The sequence below is a fragment of the Pteropus vampyrus genome, unplaced genomic scaffold (genome assembly GCF_000151845.1).
Source record: "Pteropus vampyrus isolate Shadow unplaced genomic scaffold, Pvam_2.0 Scaffold635, whole genome shotgun sequence".
NCBI lineage: Eukaryota > Metazoa > Chordata > Mammalia > Chiroptera > Pteropodidae > Pteropus > Pteropus vampyrus.
Genome location: NW_011889416.1, coordinates 435,485 through 460,225, shown reverse-complemented (window position 1 = coordinate 460,225; position 24,741 = coordinate 435,485). Strand labels below are relative to the sequence as shown.

Here is a 24,741-nt window from a genome sequence, read left to right as displayed (position 1 = left end):
GTTGCTGGTGGGAATGTAAAATGGCACAGTTACTGTGGAAAACTGTATGATGGTTCTTAAAAAAATTAAACAGAATTACATGTTCCAGCAATTCTAATTCTGAGTATGTACCCAAAAGAATTGAAGGCAGGGACTTAAACAGATATTTGTATAACAGTCTTCATAGCAGTATTATTCACAATAGCCCAAAGGTGGAAACAACCCAAATGTCTATTGGCAGATGAGTGGATAAACAAAATATTGTATATACATACAATGCAATATATTTTAGCCTTAAAAAGGAATGAAATTCTTACATGTGATATAACATGGGTAAACCTTTAAAGATATTACATTAAGTGTAATTGAAGTAAGTCAGACAGAGAGAGACAAATACCATATGATCTCACTTATATGTGGAATCTAAAGAACAAAATAAACAAACAAACAAAACAGAGACAGACTCATAGATACAGAGAACAAACTGATTCTTGCCAGATGGGAGGCCAGTTTGGGACTGAATGAAAAAGGTGAAGGGATTAAGAAGTACAAATTGGTAGTTACAAAATAGGCATGGGCATGTAAAGGGAATATAGTCAATGATATTGTAATAGCTATGTATAGTGTCAGGTGGGTACTAGACTAATCGGAAGGGGGGAAATAGTTCATAAATAATATAAATGTCTAACTATTATGCTGTTCATCTGAAACCAACATAAAATAATATTGAATGTCAACTGTAATTGAGAAACAAAAATAATTAAAAAATATATATAAGCTAAGTGAAGTAAGCCAAACAAAAGGGGACTAATATTGTATGATTCTGCTTCTATGTAGCACCTAGAGTAGTTAGATTCATAGAGACAGAAAGTAGAATGGTGGTTACCAGTGGCTGGGGGAAAGACGTATGGGCAGTTATTGTTTAAAGGGTACAGTTTCAGTTTAGGAAGATAGGCAAGTTCTGGAGATGGATGGTGGTGATGGTTGCACAACAATGTGAATGTATTTAATGCCACTAAATTTTACACTTAAAAATGGTTAAAATGGTAAATTTGATGTTATGTGTATTTTACCACAATAAAAAAAAAAACTTTAAAAAAGTGTCTGCCTTTTTCAGGAAATAGTAATTTTACTATAGCTCATAAATATTTTTAGAGAAAGAACAAATGCCACATAAAACTGTGTGTGAGGAAAATCATCTCTGATTTCCACTGAGGATTCTGAATGACAACAACTTAAAAAAATGGCAGCATAACATACTGGATATAGCCATTATAATAAGCCATTGAATTTCATGGCTTTATTGGACAAACATGGGAAATTCATTGATCAGAAGAAGATTCTTCAAAATCTAGATTTCAGTGATGTCCTTGTTAAGGATGCACATTCTCAATCCTATCTTATTAAACTATTTATAAAAACTGGCTTGTGATGGGTTTTGGTCAAGGCTGAAAGAGTAAATTACTAGGACCCTTTTAAAACAAAATGGAATCATTTTTTTCCTCTTTGTTGTATGGTGTGTTCCAGAGTCTTCCCTCAGAAAATGTAAACATGGTAGAAAACTTTCTAACCACTGCTTTTCTAATTGAAGAAGAGAACCATAAAAATTATACATAGCTTATTTTTTAAAAACCTAGAACATATTTTTGTTTATTTTCTAATGTTTATATGTAGGGCCAAAGCTCTTTCTTTGCATATGGATTCTCTGGAATTCTTCCTTTTCTTTCTTAAATAAACCACATCCGTATTGCTTCATTTCATTTCCAGATTTTTAATTTCTAGTTTGGTTTCATGTTAGTAAAGAACAGAACTTTTACATTTTTATGATTTTTCCCCAATCTCTTAAAGTCGTTTTGTGTACAGCTATTTCAGTAGTTTACCGCTCACTTTTGTTGAGTGTTCTAAAAGATTCACCTTTGTTTTCACAGACAGAATAACTCTCTTTTATACTCGTATTTCATCAGTTTATATATTCATTAAATATATTGCATAAAATTCAATTAAATCACATGATTATAGGAAGTTCGGTGGGTATAAACAGGCTTGGGAGCAAACACAGCTGAACTAAGTACGCCAACACACTACTGGTGGGACAGGGAGTGCATATAAACATGCAGTGGGCATCTGAATATTTTAGTAATAGAATGGAGACCATCGGTTAATCCATTGGAGGTTGATTAAGAGAACTTTTGTAGAGTGAAAATTTGCTTTTTCTTAGTATACCCTGAACATTTTTGCTCTCTGTAAATGAAGAGCTACATCATTGTTTTTAATGGCCACATGGTATTTATTATACATGTATTAGGCCAAGTTCTTGCTTGCAAACAACAGAAAGCAAATTCTGACTCACTTAACCAGACAAGGATTTTATTGGTAGGCTATTAAGATTACTTATAGAGTCAACACAGAAGATGATCAACCAGACTTGGAAAATGGGTGGGAACCCAGTGAGGCTAAAACAAGCTAAGGTTACACTGTGAGAACAGTCTGGTGAGGACCTCTTCAGAGGGACTGGCTTTCTCAGGACTTTTGCCACCACCACTTTTGACATCTTGGCTCTGCCGCTGCAACTGGCCGCAACTGCCCTGAATTTTCTGTCACTATCACTATGTATTTGTGTCACTTCCTCAGGACTCAAAACCTTGGGCAGAAGCATCTGCCCAGCTGCGTCTAGAATCACTTAGCATCTCAACTTCAAGGATGAAGGGTAAGGGAATATTCTCTATTCCCACTTTGGCTTCTTTAGTGGGGACAGGGTCCTACTGCCTCTTACCAAGACATTCACTTTCAGGAGGGGGTTTCCTTGACTTAGTATGTGTGTTTGGATGCTGGGTAGCTAGAAATATGATAACTATCTGTAAAAGTGTGGATATGCTAGAGTTTATTTAACTAATGCCCTTTCGTAGGAATTTAGGTCATTTCCTATTTTGTTCTGTTTTAGCTACATAGTAATGGACATATTTTATTAACTTAGTAGGGGGAAAATGTTTTATCTTGATTGTTTTAATTGATAAATGTAAGTTTTCATGTGTTTATTGGTATTTTGAATTTCTTATTTTGTCAGTTGCGTGACATATATTACTATATAGTTTTTTTTTTGAGATATGATTTACATGTCATAAGATTCACCTTATTGAAGTATATAATTCAGTGGTTTTTAGTATAATCACAGACTTCTGGAACCATCACCATTATCTAATTCCAGAACATTCCATCACCTCCCAAAAGAAACTCGGTGTATATATGCTTTTGTAGTTTGTTTACATGGCATATTTTGTCACATGAAATTTAAAAATTTTATATAATTAAACTTTAAAATCTTTTCCTTTATGGTTTTTGCTTTTGGCTTATGTTACAAAGGGCCTTCCCCACCCCAAGTTTTAATGTTGCTGTTGTTAATTAATATTCACTTTTATATCTTTGTGGCATTTTCTATTTTCTTTTTACATTTCAGTCTTTAACTCAGTTGGAATTAATTTTGGTGTAAGATGGGATATAAAAGTGTTCACCTCAAATAGTTAGCATATTATGCCAATACCACTTATTGATTTCCCCATTGATTGGAAATGCCTCCCTTATTATATACTAAGCTCATATATATATACATATATATATACACATATGTCTGTTTCTGCAACTTTCTATTCTGTTGCAAGGATCTGTCTATTCTGACATCAGTATAAGACTTTTTAATAGGTAACAGTTTTAAATGTGAATATATAATATGGTAATTAGCATTAATATCCTTTTAGTAATTTTTTAAATAAAATTAATGACATATTTAAAAAGTTTAGTCAAACTGAATTGTCATTTTTAGCCCTACTAATCTTTTATCATTTATTTTATAATTTACTTGTTCTTAATCAGTTATAGCAAATATAAAATAAGTGCTTTTTCAACTTACTCTATAGAAGAGTTAAATACTAACAGTCGTTTTTAGTTTTCATAGATATTTAAAGTTTTTTTCATCAGTGATTTGGAGCACTATTTTGTCTTAGAACTAAAATTGTAGGATGGATTTTTCCTTATGAAGAAAGCTATAGTATTACATGGAGTCTGTGATTTACCTATAGATTGTATCTGACAAGCTTGACTCAAATGATTGTTTTGATGCGGGGAAAAAAGTATTCTAAGTACCAGTCTTCTTAGAATTTAAGATAGACAACTGCACTAAGACAATATTTAACCCATAATATGATTGGACAGTAGCTGACACATTTTAATGTCAAGTAGTTGAATCCTACTTCTCTCTACTTCCCAAAGATAACTATGGCTTTGTCTGAGGCAAGAAAAGTTGCATCCATACTAAAAAATTGTTGTCATGGCAACAGATATTCAGCCCTTGGTAGAAAGGCACCTAGTAACTAGAGGACTATTTCTCAGTTTCTGAAGAACTTGTCCCTACTTGTGTTTATTGCAGAGTACCAATATTTTTCAAGCATTTTCCCTATCTCTACCTTTGGCTGGTTTTATTTTTATGCCTTTTGTAAACACTGCCTTATTAAGTTAATCCCTTTGAGGCTATTGTTAGCTTTGGACTCCAGCCTGAATTGGCTGTATGAGTGTGAGTAAGCCTCCTTAATTTTAAAAGGAGTCTACTACCTTATTTATATTGCAGGATAGTCACAAAATTCATATATATGAAAGTTTCATCAACGATGGAATTTTATAGGAATCTGAAATACCTGTATTGTTACCACAAGAAAGGTGGTGATTAGCCCAGGAGTCACAAAAATGGCCAGCAAAACACATTGGCTTTTCTTAATTTTAATGTTCTGTTCTTTTACCTTAATGTTTCGTCTTTTACCTTATGAATATGTCTTAAGTATTGGCTCCTAATCTTTTGGGAATGATCAAATGTAAAGAACAATTATATTTTAAAACATACACTTGTCTACTCCAGCTGTTTCATCTAGAATCTTAGCCCTCTGTTTATATGATGACAATTGTCTGATGAAAGAGATTAGGCACTCAGTATTTTGAAAACAGGTTAAGGAATAAGATCAATTTTCATTTTAAAGGATTACATAATTTAAACGAAAGAGATGCATTATATAAAATAATAGAGAAACTAACGCTTTCTCCTTTTGTTTTCATTTTAGAGTGGTAGTGGTTTTAAATTAACAAACAGGTAAGAAATAATTAAATCGATTTGTAAATATTATATAGATACCCTGAATGCAAAACTAGTTCAGTGTTGTTCTCATAGCTCGAAGTCATCAGTTTGCTTAACAAACAGGTGTTTTTATAGCCCTGGTAAAATAGACTGGATGATTTTGACTGTTTATATGTTGGAGTTTATCGTTGGCCTCACTTATTGAATTGTTTCAATTTTGGTAACTTTTCTCAATTTCTGCACATTCCCTATATATTTCCTTCTTCTTTATTTCCCCCTGAAACGGGCTGGTTTTTAAAAATCTTTTTTCTTCAGCTTTATTGAGGTGTAATCAACAAATAAAAATTATATATATTTAAGGCATGCATACATGTTTTTATATACATGTACATTGTGAAATGATTACCACAGTTAAGCTAATTAACATATCCATCACCTCAAATAGTTACTTTTTTTTTGGTTAGGAATGATTAAGATCTCTCAGCAAATTTCAAGTATATAATACAGTATTATTGACTGTAGTCAACCATACCATATGTTAGGTCTCCAGAGTTTCTTCATCCTGCATAACTGAAACTTTGTACCCTTTAAATAACATGTCCCCATTTCCTCCACCACCCAGCCCCTAGTCTATGCTTCTAAGAGTTTGACTTTTTTAGATTCCACATGTGAGATCATGCATTTTTGTCTTTCTGTGTCTTTTCTATTTCACTTAGCATAATGTCCTCCCAGTTTAGTCATTTGTTTTCCTTTTAAAATTCTTATAATGAAATAATTTAGGCCTACAAAGAGTATAGGGAACCCTGTATCATAGGTGTGTATCCACTACCCAGCTTAAGAAGGCAAACATTACTTATATATTTGAAGTTCCCATTTGTGCTCCAATTTCATCCCTTTTTTCCTCCCCAAACTCCTGAATATGGAGTTCATCATTTCTATGCACATTTTTATATTTTATATTACTAACACTACCGTATATGTGTTCATACAAAAACAATTATGGTATTTAGACATTTATATCCTTCTGAAACTTTTTTTAAATTTTTTTCAACTATGTTTATGAAATGTATCCATGTTGCTACTTGTAGCTCTAGTTTAGAGTTTCTCAGTCTCTGTTCAGTTGATGTTGGAGCTGATAATTATTTATTGCAAAGAGCTTTTTCTGTCCATTGTAGGATGTTTAGTGGTATCCCTGGCCTCTACCCACTAGATGCCAGTAGCACTTCTCCCTCCTCCCCAGTTGTGATAATCAAAAATGTTTCCAGACATTGCCAAATGTCCCTTTGGTGATGAAATCTCCCCATTCTCCCAGTGAGAACCACTATTTTAGTTCATTCTTTTAAACTACTGTATCATGCTCCACTGTATATTTACTACCACCTATTTTTTTTCCATTTTCTGGTTGATAGACATTTAGGTTATTTCCAGAGTGATAGGCATTTAGGTTATTTCCAAAGTTTTAACTATTAGAAACACTGTTGCAATGAGCATACTTATTCATGTTTCCTCGGACACATGTGAGATTTTCTTTAGGATAATAAATATACCTATGAGTGAAAATTTTGAGGTCTAGTATATGCATGTCTTTGACTCTACCAGATATTGCCATGCAGATTCCATAATGGTTGTATTGATTTACACTCTCACCAACAGAATAAGAGAGATCCTATTGTTCCACATTCTCACCAACACTTGGTATTATCAGATTTTGAAAATTTTCTCTATCTTATGGGTATAAATGATATTCGTTGTGGTTTTAATTTACATTTCCTTGATTATCATAGTGATCAAAAATTATCCGGGTAGAACTGTATCCAAAAATTAAATTTTACTGTATAATTTATTAAGAATTCAGAAACTTTTTCTAAATTATGAAAACTGATTATTTTAGGGGGATTTAAAACTAATGTTTGAACTTTCGTGATCAGCTTTATGAAGTGTTTTTAAGCAGTCAGATTTTATACATGTCATGTTTGTACTCAACTTCTGCAGTTTCTGTTTTCAAACCAGAGATGACAATCTAGTCATAATACTGTTCTTCCTCTTAGGAAATGTTATTACTGATGATGATTACCATCTGTGTTTAGGGAGTGACTCAAATACTTTAGAAGTTATTTCCCTCAGTGTTGTTGGATGCTCTTGTTCTCAGAGTCGCTTCATTACTAATAGCTGCATGCCACAATTGTTTCTTTGATATTATGATCTCCCAGAAGCCTACATTTTTTCCATACCATATGAAATCATTTATGCTTTACTCTATTTTCTGAGTCATTTTGCTGAATGCAATGGAAGATTAAAAAACGTTCCTGACTTTGTACCTATATTTGAAACATTTAAAATTTGAAAGATGGATATAACATATATTACAAAATCAATTATATATTATATTATATATATACACACACATTATGTGTGTGTGTGTGTGTGTGTGTGTGTGTATAAATAATAGAGTAGTAAGAGGGAGATGGAATTCCTCTGAGGTTTTGTGTGTAAGGTCCAGTTTAAGTAGAGTTTAGAAGAAAAAACAAGTGAATTATGAAGACAGAAGGAAAAATATATTAGTCACAGATGATTTGACATGCTTAAATTAGGATGTAGTAGGAAATGTGGCTGTATTAATGTAATGACAGTGTGGTTCATTAGAGATCATAATTTTTTTTTTACCTTATTGAATAAAGCCTGCTCGAAATCATTAAAAACAAAAATTAAACAAAATTGATTCTTTTATATTGACTAGATCTTAAGTATCTTTATATAAAATAGGTAAAAATTTAACACTAATTTCATAAGAATCAGTGGACATAACTGAATTGTTAACTGTTGCATTTGGAATAGCCTTAGCTATAACTTTAAAAGTAAATAACAGAAATAGACCAATAATTGTGAACCTATTTTAGGTTAAGTCACACTATAAATTATAATTGTTCTATAAATATTGTTAGTTGAAACTAAGACTGACAACGGTGGGTCTAAGGATGATTTTTTTTTTCAGCTTTTCTAAGATTTTATCATTTAAAAAATGAATATAGATGGAAAACAGTATGGAAGTTCCTCAAAAAATTAAAATTGGAACTACCATGTGATCTAGCAGTTCCAATTCTGGGTAATTATCAAAAGAAAATGAAATCAGTATCTCTAAGACATGCACCCTCATATTCATCGCCAAACAACCTAAGTGTCCATTGATGGGTGAATGGCCATAAAAAAGAAAGAAATCTTGCTACTTGCGACAACATGGATGGACCTCGAGGGCCTTATGCTCAATGAAATAAGAGAAAGAAAAACACTATATGAGCTCACTTATTTGTGTGGAATCTAAAAAAAACTGAACTCATAGACACAGAGTCCAGATTGGTGGGTTGCCAGAGGAGGGGTGCTGGGGTGGGCAAAATGGGTGAAGGTGGTCAAAATCTATTAACTTCTAGTTATAAATAAGTCCTGGAGTTATAATGCACAACATGGTGACTATAGTTAACAATACTGTATTTTATATTTGAAAGTTGCTATGAGAGTAGATCTTAGAAGTTCTCATCATAGTAAAAAAAATTTTTAACTATGTATGGTGATGGATGTTAACTAAACGTATGGTGCTAATTATCTTGCAGTATATACATATATCAAATCATTTTGTCTTACACCTAAAACTAATAAAATATTAAATGTCAATTAAATCTCAATTTAAAAAATGAGTAGAGGCAACAAAAGAAAAAATACAGTGGACTTTATCAAAATTAGAAATTTTGGGGCATCAAAGGACTCTAATCAAGAGAGTAGAAAGATAACCCACAGATGGGAGAAAATATTTGGAAATCATATATCAGATAAGAGATTCATATGTAGAATATGTAAAGAAATCTTACAGCTCAACCAAAAACCCCAAAAGCCCTATTAAAAAATAGGTAAAGGACTTGCATAGACATTCTCAAAAAATATATATACAAATAGCCAATAAACACATGAAAAATACGTTCGACATCACTTAATCAGTGAAATGCAAATCAAAACTACACTGAGGTACCACTTAACATATAAGATGGCTAGAATTAAAATATCAGATAATGACAAGTGTTGGTGAGGAGCTAGAGAAATTGGAACCTTCATATGCTACTAGCAAGAATGTAAAAAGGTGCAGTAGCTTTGGAAAACAGTGTGGCAGTTCCTCAATTAAACGTAGAGTTATCGTATGACCCAGGAAATCCACTCCTAAGTATAACTCAAGAAAAATGAAAACACAAAAATTTGTATATTAATTTTTATAGCAGAATTATTCTTAGTAGCCAAAAGGTGGGAACACGGAACTGCCATCTTCCAGTAATTCGCCAAAATGATCATGAAGGGAAAGAGAGGCACCCGATATATGTTCTCTAGGCCTTTTAGAAAACATGGAATTGTTCCTTTGGCCACATACAAGCAAATCTACAAGAAAGATGATGTTGTAGACATCAGGGGGAACGGGCACTGTTCAAAAAGGAATGCCCCACAAATGTTATTGTGGCAAAACTGTAAGTCTACAATGTTACCCAGCATGTGATTAAAATTGTTGTAAATAAACAAGTTAAGGACAAGTTTCTTGCCAAGGGAATTAATGTACGTATTGAGCATATTAAGCATTCTAAGAGCCGAGATAGTTTCCTGAAACATGTGAAGAAAAATGGTTGAAAAAAGGAGGAAATCAAAAAGAAAAGTACCTGGGTTCAACTGAAGCACTGGCCTGCTCCAGCCAGAGAAACACATTGTGAGAACCAATGGAAAGGAGCCCGAGTTGCTGGAACCCATGAATTTATGGCATAACAGGTGTACAGAAATAAAAGCCTCTGACATATAATGAAAAAATATATGCTGAAAACCAGTTACCATTTGAAAATAAATTATCCCCTAAGGAACTTCTGTTATTTTAGATATTTGGAAATTATATTGGTGGTCCATTTGTTCAAAGCTTCACAGAAACCAGTTGAAGAAGTGAGAAGAATTCACTAATCATTTTGCTTTGTTAGCAATAGAAAGTGTGATTCAGTAGCAGTTTTTGTTTGTTTCTCTGAGCTTAGCAAAGCTAAGACGATGTAGTAATCATTTTTATACCACTGGAATAAATTAATTGCAAAGAAATGTTTTAGTTTACATAGTTTTTAATAAATTTTATTTATTTTGAATTGGCTTTATATTCACATAATTCAAATTGCAAAAGTACCCCTCACCCCCACCCACCTACCCTCTGTCTCTCCCAGGAGGTAACTGATGTTACCATTTTATTAAGAATTGACTTTTGGGAGAAAATAGAGTCAGTGTAAACCATGGTATTTGTGAAAAAGCGTTTGAGAGTTGTAGTTGGCTATTGTGAATTTTGACAAATGAATCTTTAAAAAAGATTTTGTTATCCTTAATTTTTTATTATGAACACACAACAGTATCTTTTTTTAAAATTTATTTATTTATTTTTTTTTATGGTGACTTTGGTTACCGAAATCCAATAAGTTTCATCTGTACACTTTAACAGTAAGGTGTATATATATATATTTACACTGTGTTTTCACCTCCCATAGTTAGATTTCTTTCTGTCACTGCATATTTGACCCCTTTTACCTCCATCTATCTCCCTCCTCCTCCCTCTCCCCCTACACTCTGGTAACCACTAGTCTATTGTCCATGTCCATGAGTCTCTGTTTGTCCTGTTTGTTCGTTTCTTTTAGGTTTATATCCCACATATAAGTGATATCATGTGATCTTCAACTTTTTCTGTTTGGCTTATTTTGCTTCGCATGATTATCTCAAGTTCCATCCATGTTGTTGCAAATGGCAGTATTTCATCTCTTCTTACGGCTGAGTAATATTCCATTGTATATATGTACCACAGCTTCTTTAGTCAATCGTCTATCTTATGACACTTGGGTTGCTTCCATGTCCTGGCCACTATGAATAACGCTGCTATGAACATTGGTGTGCAAATATCTTTTCGGATATTTTCAAGTCTTTAGGGTAAATACCCAGTAGAGGGATTGGTGGATCACATGGTAGATCAATTCTTAGTTTTTTTGTGGAACCTCCATACTGTTTTCCATAGTGGCTGTACCAATTTGCAGTCCCACTAGCAGTGTATAAGAGTTCCTTTTTCTCCGAATCCTCTCTAGCATTTGTTATTACTTATCTTGTTGATTGAAGACATTCTAACAGGTATGGAGTGGTACCTCATTGTGGTTTTGATTTGCATTTCCCTAATAACTAGTGATGTTGAGCATGTTTTCAAATATTTGTTGGCCATTTGTATGTCCTCTAGGGAAAAGTGTCTGTTCAGGTCCTCTGCCCATTTTTTGATTGGATTATTTGTTGTTTGTTGTTATTGAGTTGTATGAGTTCTTTGTATATTTTGGATATTAGGTCCTTATTGGAGGTGTTGCTTGCAAATATATTTTCCCATTCGGATAGTTGTCTCTTTACCTTGTTGATGGTTTCTTTTGCTGAGCATAAACTTTTTAGTTTGATGCAGTCCCATTCATTTATTTTAGCAGGATCTTTATCCAAGGGCACGGAAACCCCCTAATCAATACTGGATGCATGTTATTGGACCTAAAACTTATATTTTTATTCCTACTACAGTTCTACATGATAATATCTTAATAATAGCTGGTTATTTTCTACTCCTCTTCCTTTCCTTCATCTCTGCTTTAGGTGGCAAGTTTTACTCTTAACCATAGCATTCCTCTTCTCCCTCTTACACAAAACTTGGTATTTTCTATATAATTTGCAATCTTTGCAAGGTAAATGCAAGTTCTTTGTATTGAACTAATATAATCTTCCAAATATAATTTTTCTTACAGAATGAAAAATATTCTAATTAACACTCTTTAATTTACCTGGAATAATCTTACGGTGCTCTAAGACAGACACTCAGATATACATTGGGAAGTCTATTTTTTCCTGAATGATTTCTTAAGCCTGATTCTGGTGTCACTTTTATCATAATCATTTCACACTAGTCTCTAAACCAAAGAATTTTATAGAAATACTTTCTTTATTCCTTTTTTCTCTCTACTGTTTTGGAAGCTATATATTTCTGTTTCTAGTTTCCTACCAGTTATCCTTAAATTTTAACATATATTCTTAACAAAATCTAGGGCTTATCTCTTTCTCTCTGTACATTCCAAACAAGTCCAAGAATCTTAGAATGCCTCAATTATGAACTCCCATCCGTATTAGTAATTTCTAGTATTTCACGTCTACTGTTCTTTTTGTGTGTGCATATGTGTATGTGTGTATTTGTGTCCAAATATATAATACATTCAAGGTACAAAAGCGACTAGATCTTAATTGTTCTCACCACAAAATAGAAATAATTAAGTGATATAATAGAGGTGTTAGTATCGGTGGAAGTCATATTACAATATAAAAATGTATCAAACCAACACATTGTACACCTTAAACCAAACAATGTCAATTACATCTCCATTTAAAAAAAGATATAAAAGGTTATACAGTGAAAATTCTTTTTCCCACTCTTATCCCCTAAGCACTCAGTTCCCCTCACCAGAGAAAACCACTGTTTCCCTGGGATATATTAGATTGATCTATATGAAACTGCCAGTATTCAACTATTTTGATAAACAACAATGACAATTTCCTGTAGTTTAAGCTAATATCAGTGAAAAAAAAATTAAAACATTACTGCCTTTGTGGAATTTCCATTTTAGTGGGGAGTATATTAATTATTGCAGTATGACAAATTACCCTAAAATTTAGAGGCTTAAAACAACAAACATTTATTATCTCATAGTTTCTGTGGATCATGAATATAGGAATGGTTTAGCTGGGTTGTTCTGGCTCAGGATCTCTGATGAAGTTGTAGTCGATATGTTGGCCGGGGCTATGGGCATCTTAAGGCTTAACTGAATCTCAAGGATCAGCTTCCAAGACAGTTCACTCACCCGGCTGTTGGCAGGAGGCCTCAGGTCTTTGCTTGTTGTTGATAGGAGGCCTTAATTTCTTGGTACATGAACCTCTCCATAAGGTTCCTTGAGTGTCCTCATGACATGGCAGATGACTTCCCACAGAGGGAGTTATTGAAGAGAGAGGACAAGGAGGAAACCACAATGACTTTTCCCCTCTCCTGTAGTGCCCTTTACCTAGTTTTGGAAGTCACTTCTCATTATTTCCACTATATCTCATTTGTTGGAAGCAAGCCACCGAGTCTAAGTTACACTCAAGGAGAAAGGAGTTAAATTCCACCTCTTGAAGGAAGGAGTAACAAAGAATTTGTGGACATATTTTAAAACCTTCACAGGAAGACAGATAATAAGCAAGAAACATAATAAGTATATTATGGAGTATATTAGGAGATAAATTCTATGAAAAAGATAGAGCAGATGTAAGGGGAAACAGAGTATGTGTGTGGGAAGGGAAATGGGTTGCAATTTTAAACAGAGTGGTCATTGTAAATCTCCTTAAGAGGGTTAGATTTGGGTAAAGACTTGAAAGAGACAAGGAAGTTAGCTAAGCAGATATCTGGAAGAAGAAAGTCCCAAACCAAGGCAATAGCTAAAGCAAAGGCCCTGAAATGGGCATAAAATGAGGTGAGAGAAAAGAATGCTGACTATATTTTATTAGTAGTATATTTTCAATTGAGGAGGTTGGGGGGAAAGTTGAGAAAGGATTATTTCCATGGCTGAAATTAATGAGTTCATTCTTCCGAATAGGAATGTAAAGAAGAAATCAGAATGGATCCAAGTATGAGTGTGAATACCGTCACCATCTCTGTTGAAGGGATGACATGTAGTTCCTGTGTTTGGACCATTGAGCAGCAGATTGGAAAACTGAACGGTGTATATCACATTAAAGTAAGTTTCTCTTTGGAAATTAGTGAAGTCAAATGCTGTTGACCGGACTTCTTCTAGGAAATTACTTCTAACACAGATAGGCACACTGACACATTTGGCAATAAAGACTATCATACTTCTAACCCAGAAGTTAAATGAGTTTCTTTGGCCCATTAATTGCTCTTTTTATAAAAAATAAGAAATTATATATTTTTTAATTTAAAAGCATCTGAAGTTGGAATCTGGACGTTATTGTGGTTATATATTTATAGATTTAAATTTTATAAGAATATAAATGCTGATATACTTTTTATTACTCTTATACTGAACTAAAAATTTGTTCTCAGACGGTTGTGGGGTTTCTTTCTTTTATAGCATGACAGTTATTATGTTAAATAATAGTGTAATCTTTCTTATGCACAAGCATACAAGTTGTAACTAGTTTTCTAAATATTTTTACTTCGATTTTTAATTGTAAAAATAAAATGGACTTTTGTTAGACCATCTTAACACCTTCCTGCTATAATTTGTCTCAGAACCTTAGTGAAAAACGGTGGTTTATCTGTGTGTTCTAATTTTTCTGCAATGAACATGAATTATTATATAATTATTATAAATTAAAAAAATTAAATACTTTTCTTAGCACCTTCTAAACACAAGAACCAAAAGTACCAAAGTCAGCACAGGACTACTCCAAAGGGAATAAAGTGATACTATCCCATAAAAAATATTTTTTAAACGTTTTCTGTGCTCAGTTTTTGACATAGGTATAGTATGTTAAAGCTGCAAGGAGTCTTAAATATTACTCAAATAGTCTAACCCCCTCATTTTACATATCAGAAACTGAAGCCTAGATAATGAAGTGACTTGTGCTAAATTCCACAGTTACCTAAAACCAAAGCAAAACTAGAATTCAGGTTCCGTGATTTAGGGCCAGGATGTTTTATGGTCACACACTGTCTACAGATTCATTTGGGTTTGCATATGATTCTCAAATTTGTCATCTCCAATTTATTCTCTCACATAACTTCTGAAAAAAGCAAGTTGGTATTTCATCATAAAAGTGTCTCTTACCACCAAATTGGTGTTGTAACTCTATCACTAGTGTCTATATTCTTCTCAGAATAATTCTAGTATTTTTATTATGAGAAACCTTGAATTGTTTTGTCACTTCTTTTTTACTCTTTTTATTTCCATGTTCATAAAATGTCTTTGATTTTAAAGCTTTTGGGGTAAAAAAAAAAATCCTTTCGATTAATCTTTATACTATGGTCAAGGTTTCTCAACCATAGCACTATTGACATTTTGGGATGGATAAATCTTTATTGTGGGGGAACTGTTCTGTTCTTTGTAGGATGTTTAGCAAGCATCCTTGGCCTTTACGCACCAGATGCCAGTAGCTTCTCCTTCCACATGTGACAACCAAAAATGTCTTCAGACATTGCCGAATAACCCCCAGTTGAGAATCGCTGCTGTAGTCTCTTCTCAGAGAACCTACTAAATACTCTTGGTTGTTCAGTTAATATTTGCTGATAGTAAATAGATTTATTTATCAAACAGGTTCATGTGCCCCTTTCTCTCCATGTTAGCTTTTTATTTTTATTTTTAATTTAAAAAATTTTTCCAATTTTATTTATTTATTTTTGCAAGTGACAGGAATAGTAGTGAGCGGTGGTTCCCAAACCAAAGCATGAAGATCACCTGGAGGGCTTGTTAAAACATAAATTGCTGGGCCCACCCCCAGAATTTCTGTTTTAGTGGTTCTGGATGTGGTCTGAGAATTTGGATTTCTAACAAGTACCCAGTTAACTCTTAACGGTTCTAGTCCTGAGACCACAGTTTGAGAACTACTGTGCTGCATGAGATATACTTACACTAAAGATTACTTATTATTTATATGAAATTTAAATTTATTTTTTTACATTTTTTCCTGGATTTATTGAAATATAATAGACAATTGGTTGCTTGTGTTTACATTATACAATGCAATGAGTTTTTCCAATTATAGTTGGCATACAAAAATATATTAGTTTCAGTTGCACAGCATAGTGATTAGAGATCTATATAACTCAAAAAGCGATCACCCCACTAAATCTAGTACCCCTCTTCCCTCTTACATATTTGTGACAACATTGTTGACTGTTTTCCTTATGCTACACTTTGTATCTTCATGACTATTTTTATAACAATCCATTTGTATTAACCTCTTTGTCCTTTTTTGCCATCCCCCCAACCCCACTACTGTCTAGTAGCCCTCAAAATATTCTCTGTATCTATGAGTTTGTTTTCATTTTTGTTGTTATTTATTTTATTCTTTAGATTCCACATGTATGTGAAATCATATGGTATTTGTCTTTATCTGACTTATTTCATTCAATGCAATACCCTCCAGGTCCATCAGGGCAATATCTTTTTTAATCCCCTTCATTTTAGTCTCTGTGTGTCTTTTAATCTGAAGTAAGTCTCTTGTAGGCCACATATGTAGAGATCTTGTTTTCTTAACCATTCAGCCACCCTCTCCTTTGGCTAGAGCACTTAATTCCTTTTCCATTTGAGGTACTTGTTGATAGGAATGTAGTTATTACCATTTTTTATTCATGTTTTTAATACATATTTTTTCTTCTTAAAGAAATCCTTCCAACATTTTCTGTAATACTGGCTTGGTGGTGATAAATTCTTTTAGCTTATTTTTGTCTGGGAAGCTCTGTATCTGTCCTTCAACTCTAAATGGAAGTTTTGCTGGCTAAAATATTTTTGGTTGTAGATCCTGGGTTTTCATCACTTTGAATATTTTGTGCCAAGCCCTCTGTCCTGCATAGTTTCTTTTGAGAAATCAGCTGCAATCTTATGGGTGCTTCCTTATAGGTAACTAACTGCTTTTCTCTTGCTGCTTTTCAGATTCTCTCTTTGTATTTAACCTTTGGCATTTTAATTATGATGTGTCTTGGTGTGAGCCTCTTTGGGTTCATCTTTTTTCGTACTCTCTGAGCTTCCTAGGGTTGTATGTCTATTTCCTTCACCAGGTTAAGGAAGTTTTCCATCATGATTTCTTCAAATAGCTTTTCCACTTTTTGTTTTCCCTCTCCTCCTTCAGGTTCCCCTATTACACGAATATTTTTCCATTTAATTGTGTCCCATAGGCTCCTTAAATTATTATTATAGTTTTGGCTTCTTTTTTCCTGCCATTCTGATTAAGTGTCCTTGGCTTCCCCATCCTCTATATCAGTGGTTTGATCCTATTCTTTATCCACTCTGTTGATTCCCTCTAATATACTCTCCATCTCAGATAATGTATTCTTCTTCATTTCTGACTGGTTCTCCTTTATAATTTCCATTTCCATTTTTATGTTTTTTATCTCTTCGTTAAAGTTCTCACTGAGTTCATCTATTCTTCCCCTAAGTTCATTGAGCATCTTTATAACCAGTGTTTTGAACTCTGCATCTGTTAGATTGCTTGACTCCATTATTCCTGAATCTCTGTTCTGTTCTCTCATATGGTTTCTGCTTCTTTGTCTTCCCATTTTGGCTGCCTTTCTGTGTCTGTTTCTATATACTAAGCAAAGCTCTTAAGTCTCCCGGTCTTATTAGCATGACTTTGTGTAGTAGGTCCTGTATTCTTATTTGCTGAATCTGGTAACCCTACTTTGAAGTCATCCTTTCCCCATACGTTTAGCTCCTCGTAACCACTGACTTATTTTTTGTCTTTATAAGTTTTACTTTTTAAAATCTGTCATGTAAATGGAATCATATAGTATATAGTCTTTTGAATCTGGCCTCCTTCACTTACCATTATGCATTTGAGATCCACCCATGTTGTTGGATTATCACTGGTTATTTCCTTTTTATTGCTGAGGAGTATTTCATCATGTGGATGTACCACACTTTATTCACCCATTCACTCGTTGAGAGACATTTGGATTGTTTCCATTTTTTTGTGATTATGAAAAATAATAATCTAAATGTTCACATATAAATCTTTGTGTGGATATACGTTTTAAGTTCTCTTAAGCAGATTTCTAGGATTGAATTTGTTCCATCAAATGGTCAGTATATGGTTAACTTTTTGAGGCACTGGCAAATGATGTACTCCAATGGCTGTACTATTTTATCTTCCCATCAGCAGTGTTTGAGGATTCTACTTTTTCACATCCTCTCTGACACTGTATTATCAGTCTTTTTAGTGACATTCTAGCATTCTAGTGGGTGTGTAATGGTATCTCACAAATTCTCAATTCCTTAATGGCTAATAATGCTGAGTATCTTTTCATGTGCTTATTAGGAATTTTTACACTTTCTTTGGTAAAATGTCTGTCAAATGTTTTATTAGATTTTTAGCTTTCTTTTTATTTTTCAATTTTGATTGCTCTTTATATATTTTGAATGTACCTTCTCTTAGAAATGTCTTTTGCCAATATTTTTCCAGTCTGTACCTTGACTTTTAATTCTCTTAAAAGTGTCTTTCCCAGTTAGGTATACCTGAACAAGGACTCAGGTTCATAATAAGAACTGCCAAATGTGCACTTATTACATTATCAATTGTTCCCTTAGAGGGGGAAAAAGTCTTTCCTAGAGTGGAGTTTTTTACTTTTGATTAATTCAAGTTTATCCACTTTTTCCCCTTATGGATCATGCTTTTGGTGTCATATCTAAGAAATCTTGGCTTCATCCAATGCCCAAATGTTTTTCTTCTATGTCTTCTTCTAAAAAGTTTTATTATTTTAGGCTTTATATTTAGGTCTATGATCCATTCTGAATTAATGTGTATACATTGCGAGGTATGGGTTGAGGTTACTTTTTTGTGTGTTGATGTCCAATTTTTCCAAGCAGTACCATTTGTTGAAAAATCTGTTCTTTCTTTATTGAATTGCCTTTGCATCTTTGCTGAAAATCAATTGGTATATTTGGATATCTGTAAACTCTGTTCTGTTCTTTTGATCTATCTGTCCTTTGGCCAATAAATACCACACAATCTTGATTATTGTGGCTTTATAATATTAAAATTAGGTAGTGTGATTTTTCAACTTTATTGTTTTTCAAAATCGTTTTGGCTACTTTAGTTCCTTTCCTTTCTGTATATGTTTTAGAATCAGTTTGTAAATTTCTACACAAATATTGGCTGAGATTTTGATTGGGATTGTGTTGACTCTGTAGATCCATTTGGATAGAATTAACATCTTAACAATATTGAATTTTTCAATCTGTGAGCATGATTTATCTCTCCATTTATTTAGGCATTCCTTGATTTTTTTAATCAAGGATCTATAGTTTTCAGTACGCATATCCTGCATATATTTCGTTAGATTTATATGTAAGTGTTTTACATTTTTGAATGAAATTAAATGGTAATGTTTTTAAATTTTCAATTTCAATTGTTTGTTATAAGCATATAGAAATGTAGTTTGTTTCTATATGTTGACTTTGTACCCAGAACTTTGCTAAAGTGACTTACTCTATTAGCTTTTTTGTAGTTTCCTTTAGATTTTCTATATAAGCAATTATATCATCAGAGCATAAAAATAGTTTTATTTCTTTTCCTCTTCTATTATGTATGTCTTTTATTTATTTTTCTTTATTGAACTGGCTAGAACCTCCAATAAAATTTCAAATAAGAATGGTGAGAATAGACATCTTTGTCTTGGTCCTGATTATAGTTGTAAAACATTCAGTCATTCACCATTTATTATTGTGTTAGATGTAGGGTTTTTGTAGATGCCCTGTCAGGTTAAGGACATTTCTTTTTATTCCTAGTTTTCTGAGACTTTTTATTTTTAATCATGAATGAATGTTGAATTTTTCAAGTCCTTTTTCTGCATCTGGATAAGGTCATGTTATTTTTCTTTTTTAGACTGTTAATATTGTGAATTACATTGACTTTCAAATGTACCAGCTGTGTATTTCCAGGATAAGCCCCACTTGGTCAAAGAATACTTACTTTTAATGAAAACTTTCAAACATACACAAAGTGGATAGCCTAGTAGAAGGAATCTCCCTGTACCTATCACTCAGGAGAATCCTTGCTATTTATTTTCATGACATTTTCGTCATTTGAAGTTGATGTGTTTTGCTGATGCTTCTAAGAGTGATCTAGGCCTTCCTGCCTGTTGTATTTTGTTAAGGTAGAGGTCCCTGACTAGTAGATTGGAATTTCCTAGTTTATTTCCAAGCCTTTTTGCTGTCCTCCCACCACCCTTCCTTGTCACTCTTCAGGATTCTCAGCATTGTTCGGAGTGAAGCTAATTTCATCACTCTTTCCCATGCTTCATTCAGTTTGGTTCTTCACCTGTACTCCCCTATTTCTTTCCAACTCATATTTAAAGGAGAAAAGAAATTAACAATTTTGCCTTTTGGTTAAAAGTTTGGGGGTTTCTACTATAATTATAGTAGTATATGGATGTTTTTTCTTAAATACTGTACTGTGAATTGCTGACTCTTAAGTCAAGATGTGTCATTTTGACTGAGTTGTGTCCTCGTTTGTGTAGTAATATAGTAATAGATTATTTAAGTATTCATCATTTTTAAGAGAACTTCATATTGGTGGTAGTTCTGTTTACTGTAGGTATTCTGTAATTTTGCTTTTATAAATATTGTTACAGTAGTGATGGAAAGCTAATGTAACTTTGGAATTTGATTAGCTTGCATCAGTCCTAAAGTGGTTTTCCTATGACTAGTTCAGATGCACATGCAAAAGATAAATTTTTAGACACATTATCCAGAGTAGATGTTAATATTCTAAAGGGAGCTTTGGTTAACTAGACATCAGATTTAGCACAAGATTTAAATTTAGGTAGCCAGTGGATTCTTCCTAATAATCAGAAGCTCATTATATTTTTAAGTGCAGAATCACTAAATTGGAACTAGAATATTTTGTGTATCTCCAGATCAGATACTTATGGGAGCTCTGCCTTTTAATTATTCTTAATCTAAACATTAATTTTTACCCATATATTCTTCAGATCTTTCAAAATGGGTTTGGCTTTTCAGTGAAGCACAGGATTTATACTTCTTGTGTCTACAATATTCTTGTCTGTTATTCAGACTTCTCAAAAGATCTTGAGCAAATTGGCTTCAGTTTGCCTTGTTTTCATTAAAAAAATTGGCTAATTGGCACATAGTGATTCTTCATGAAGTTTGATACAAAATTTTCTTAATTCAAGAGTCATGTGAAGTGTGGTACCAATATATGGGTAATTCTTTTCCATGTCTGAAACAGTAAGTGATTTTTTTCCATGTCTAAATTTCATATTCATATTAACCAGGGAAGACAAAGTATGCTTTGGATCCATTTTACTATGGATCCACACCATTTTGTATGGTGGGAAAACAGTGTTTCTCTCATTTGTTGTCTACAAGTACACACTCTGGTCAGCTAAGAAAGAAAATGGTTGTGGCTAGAAAAGCTTTATCTACATGGTATGATATGCCTTCTGCTATGTTTTGTCCTTAGGCATCCACGTAAATACTTAGATATGAATTTTCCACATTCACATGCTCTAAAAGTAGGATTTTCTTTTGTGTTCACCATCTACCTTCACATAATTCCAGTCTTAGCGGCTCTTCATTGCCTCTCTCTACTCCCTCCACCAGGATGCTGCTTTCTTTAATTTGCTTTGGGGAGAGAGCCAAGTTGGAAAAGCTGAGAAGTGGCAGTATTTACTATATTGCAGGTTTTCTCAAATGAGTTTATCTTCAGAATATTCAAATGTATAAAAACATTTTGTAATTTTTCATTAACTCATAACTATCCCAAAATTAGATGAATAGTTTGCAGTTTGTTGATTGAAAAGAGGATGACAAAAGTAACTCTACAACCTTCAGCCTCAAAGTTTTAAAAACGAGTTGGGGGTGGTTCTATAGAGTAGTGGTTAGCATGTCTGCTTTACACACAGAAGGTCCTGGGTTTGAGCCCCAGTGCAGCCATGGCCCACACATACCCCGGGCACGCAAGGCCCCCTGGGAGACGGCAACATCCCCAGGTCAGGGGTGGAAGTCGGGGCAGGGTGGAGGGGAGGATCAAATAAAAGTAAAAACAAGTTGCTTAGTTTCAGTGAGTAATAAGTATGACACTTACACTTGATTTATCCTCAAATGAAGCCAATTAAGGTTTCTCCACTTGACTCAAGATGGCCGGTGCTGGGATCCAGAATAAAAGCTGAATCTTATTGTCTGTGTTAATTACAGTAAAGCTATTTTAACCATCTAGAAACTAGTTCACATAATTTTTCTCTAAGTGACTTAAGTACTTACTCTCTGGCAAACTATTTTAGTGTTTGTTTTTGCCAACATATCTATGTATAACTAAAGGAATAGATTTTCCTTTGACATTTGCAGGTACATTCCTATATAGATTTTCCAAAAAAGCCTGTTGCACTCCACTTATACATAAGGTTGCTACTTCTACTACATCTTCTCAGAATTAACCTCTGTTTAATAAGGCCTGTTTAAGGTTAGAAAAATGCATTTGAATTGGATTAAGTTATAAAGGGAAAGTAGCAGCGATATAATGTAAAAGCACTTTGTGTGATCAGCTGTGATTTATACGAATCCCAGTGACAGATACTTAAGACTGTACTTTTCAGAGCACATTCACAATTTGATTGCTAAAAGTAAAAGGAAACACACTTTGCCTTTTTCAGCTCTGTCTCTCCTCCTTTATAAAAAAAATTTGTAATTTAATTTTATAAAGTATAAATTTTATAAAGTATAAAGGTCAACAATATACTTTATACCATTTAGTCAAAAGCCTATATGGTATAAAGTATATTGTTGACCTTTCTTCCTTTTTTCTTCCTTTAAAAAATAGTTTACTGGATGAGCGGAGGATGAAGAAGGTAAAGAGGATCAAACATAAGGTGACAAAAGGGGACTAGACTTCAGATAGTGAGCACACAATAGAGTATACAACTGTCATTTTATAAAGTTGTATACCTGAAATTTATATAATGTTATTAACCAATATTACCTCAATAAATTTAATAAAAGTATTTTACTAAGTGTTAAGTCTTCTAGGCTGAGAGACATATTTATTGTGAAGTTAATCAAGCTTCAGTTTCAGAGCTCCTCACTTATATTGACCCCTTCTGAGACCCTGGAAGGAGTCTTAGCAGTATGTTCACATGATTATGTGTTTTTGCAAAAGTGAAATATTTTAACCACAGTACTTTAAGTTTATTGTCTGTTTCCACCTTGACTCCCCCTGTTACACTTCCCCTTTATATTGGGTGGTATTGGATGTGCCTTGGGCATTTTGGAGATCTGACTAAGGGCAGGTTGAGTTGGGAATATGTTCAGTTGGGGATTAGTAGAATATTTGGCTATATGTGGTTCATAGTCACGTCTGTGTATAGTGACATTTTGCTAGAAATGCTGGTGTATGAATGGCTTACAATAATACCCCTACCACCCAACAACTCACCCAGTGTCTTGATATATAGCTATAGGGGCCCAGTGTAAAAGTAGTAAATGAATGTTATCAATTCAAAGCATATTTAAGACTAATCACTGCACAAGTAACCTTTTCTGAAATGCCCTGAAAACTTATAGCTCATATATGAAAGAAGCTCAATAGTTTTTCCAAGTTTGACAACAGCTCTAAAAATTTATCACTGTCTAGTTGTGACATTGAAAGGAACTTTTCTAAATTCTCATTAATAAAAGCAATTTTGACCTATGGAAAAGACAATTATCTTTCTTTTCTTTATGTTGAAAAGTATTTTTACAAAATTATTCTTGAAGCAGCAGAGTATACAGCTTAAAATATAGGAAAATAAAATATAGAAGTATATCAGGCATTAGTAGTAGATATGTTATTTTATGGATTTTTTTTGTATTTGGTAGCTTTAAAAAATTTGTAACATAATTTTGTTACTCATTTAGAATATTTACTTTTATACAGAATTTTGTTATTTATAGTCTTATTTTTCTTAAAGAAGGCCCCCCAGAAATGTTTGTTTCAGAGGCCACAAAAGGTAGATTCACCTCTTTCTAGGCATCATATAGAAAATATCCATGTTCAAACCTAACTTATAGTCAGAATTTAGCTCAACATGTTAATACATAAATATTGGTCATATTTTATTTTATTTTATTATTTTATTTTATTATTTTATTTTAATTTAATTTAATTTAATTTTATATTTTATTTTATTTTATTTATTTTATTTTTAGTTGAGGCAACCTTTGGTTGCCTCACAGATTGCAAGGACCTTGTCAGTTTACAATCCCATATTTTTTAGTTTTTACGCCTACAACACTTGGTCTTCCTAGATGATCTCCTGGTCATTTTTTAAAGACTGTCAAGTTTTAAAATTTTTGGATCATAGTTACTGAGATTATGTTTATTAAGACTAATGTGCAGTCAATTTAGAAACCAAATGGCAGAGGGCATTGTTTTGACTAAGTCAAGGAGCTCTGGTAGTATTCGAAATAAAACTCTGATAAGAAGTAATGTAATTGTGATGTTAAATTGAGTGGGGTTGCTTTATTAAAAAAAGAAAAGATACAGAGGAACAGATTAGAGTTTTAATTAACAAAATTCAAGGAAGGTAAAGTCAAGGAGTCTGTAATTTTAGAATAAGTAGAATGGATGAATATTTCTCTTTACTGCTTTATCATTTAAATACATTTTGGGAATTTTGTCTTAAATTGTAAGTCTTGTAAATGAGTGTAATACTCTTGTTTGTCTTGCCAATGTCAAGACTGCAGACTTTAAAGAGATTAACCTGAACTTTAATTTAATCAACCCAGTGGTCTGTTCTGGGGGAAAATGAAATGAGTGTGTAATGTGAAGTTCTTTCTCTGGGATTGTTTGACCTTTTTGAAAGTGGAAATGTAAAAACAAATTTA

General features: G+C 33.1%; 1 protein-coding gene across 4 annotated transcripts in view; it reads left to right on the top strand.

The window, feature by feature from the left end:
- ATP7A (ATPase copper transporting alpha) overlaps positions 1-24,741 on the top strand; it is a 153,784-nt gene that overhangs the window by 40,566 nt on the left and 88,477 nt on the right. For all 4 annotated transcript variants that reach the window (XM_011384937.2, XM_023525868.1, XM_011384936.2 and 1 more), the window contains one exon: positions 13,780-13,920. In XM_011384937.2, coding sequence (XP_011383239.1) covers positions 13,801-13,920 — 120 coding nt within the window. In that variant the 5' untranslated portion in view covers positions 13,780-13,800. The remainder of the gene's footprint in view (positions 1-13,779; positions 13,921-24,741) is intronic.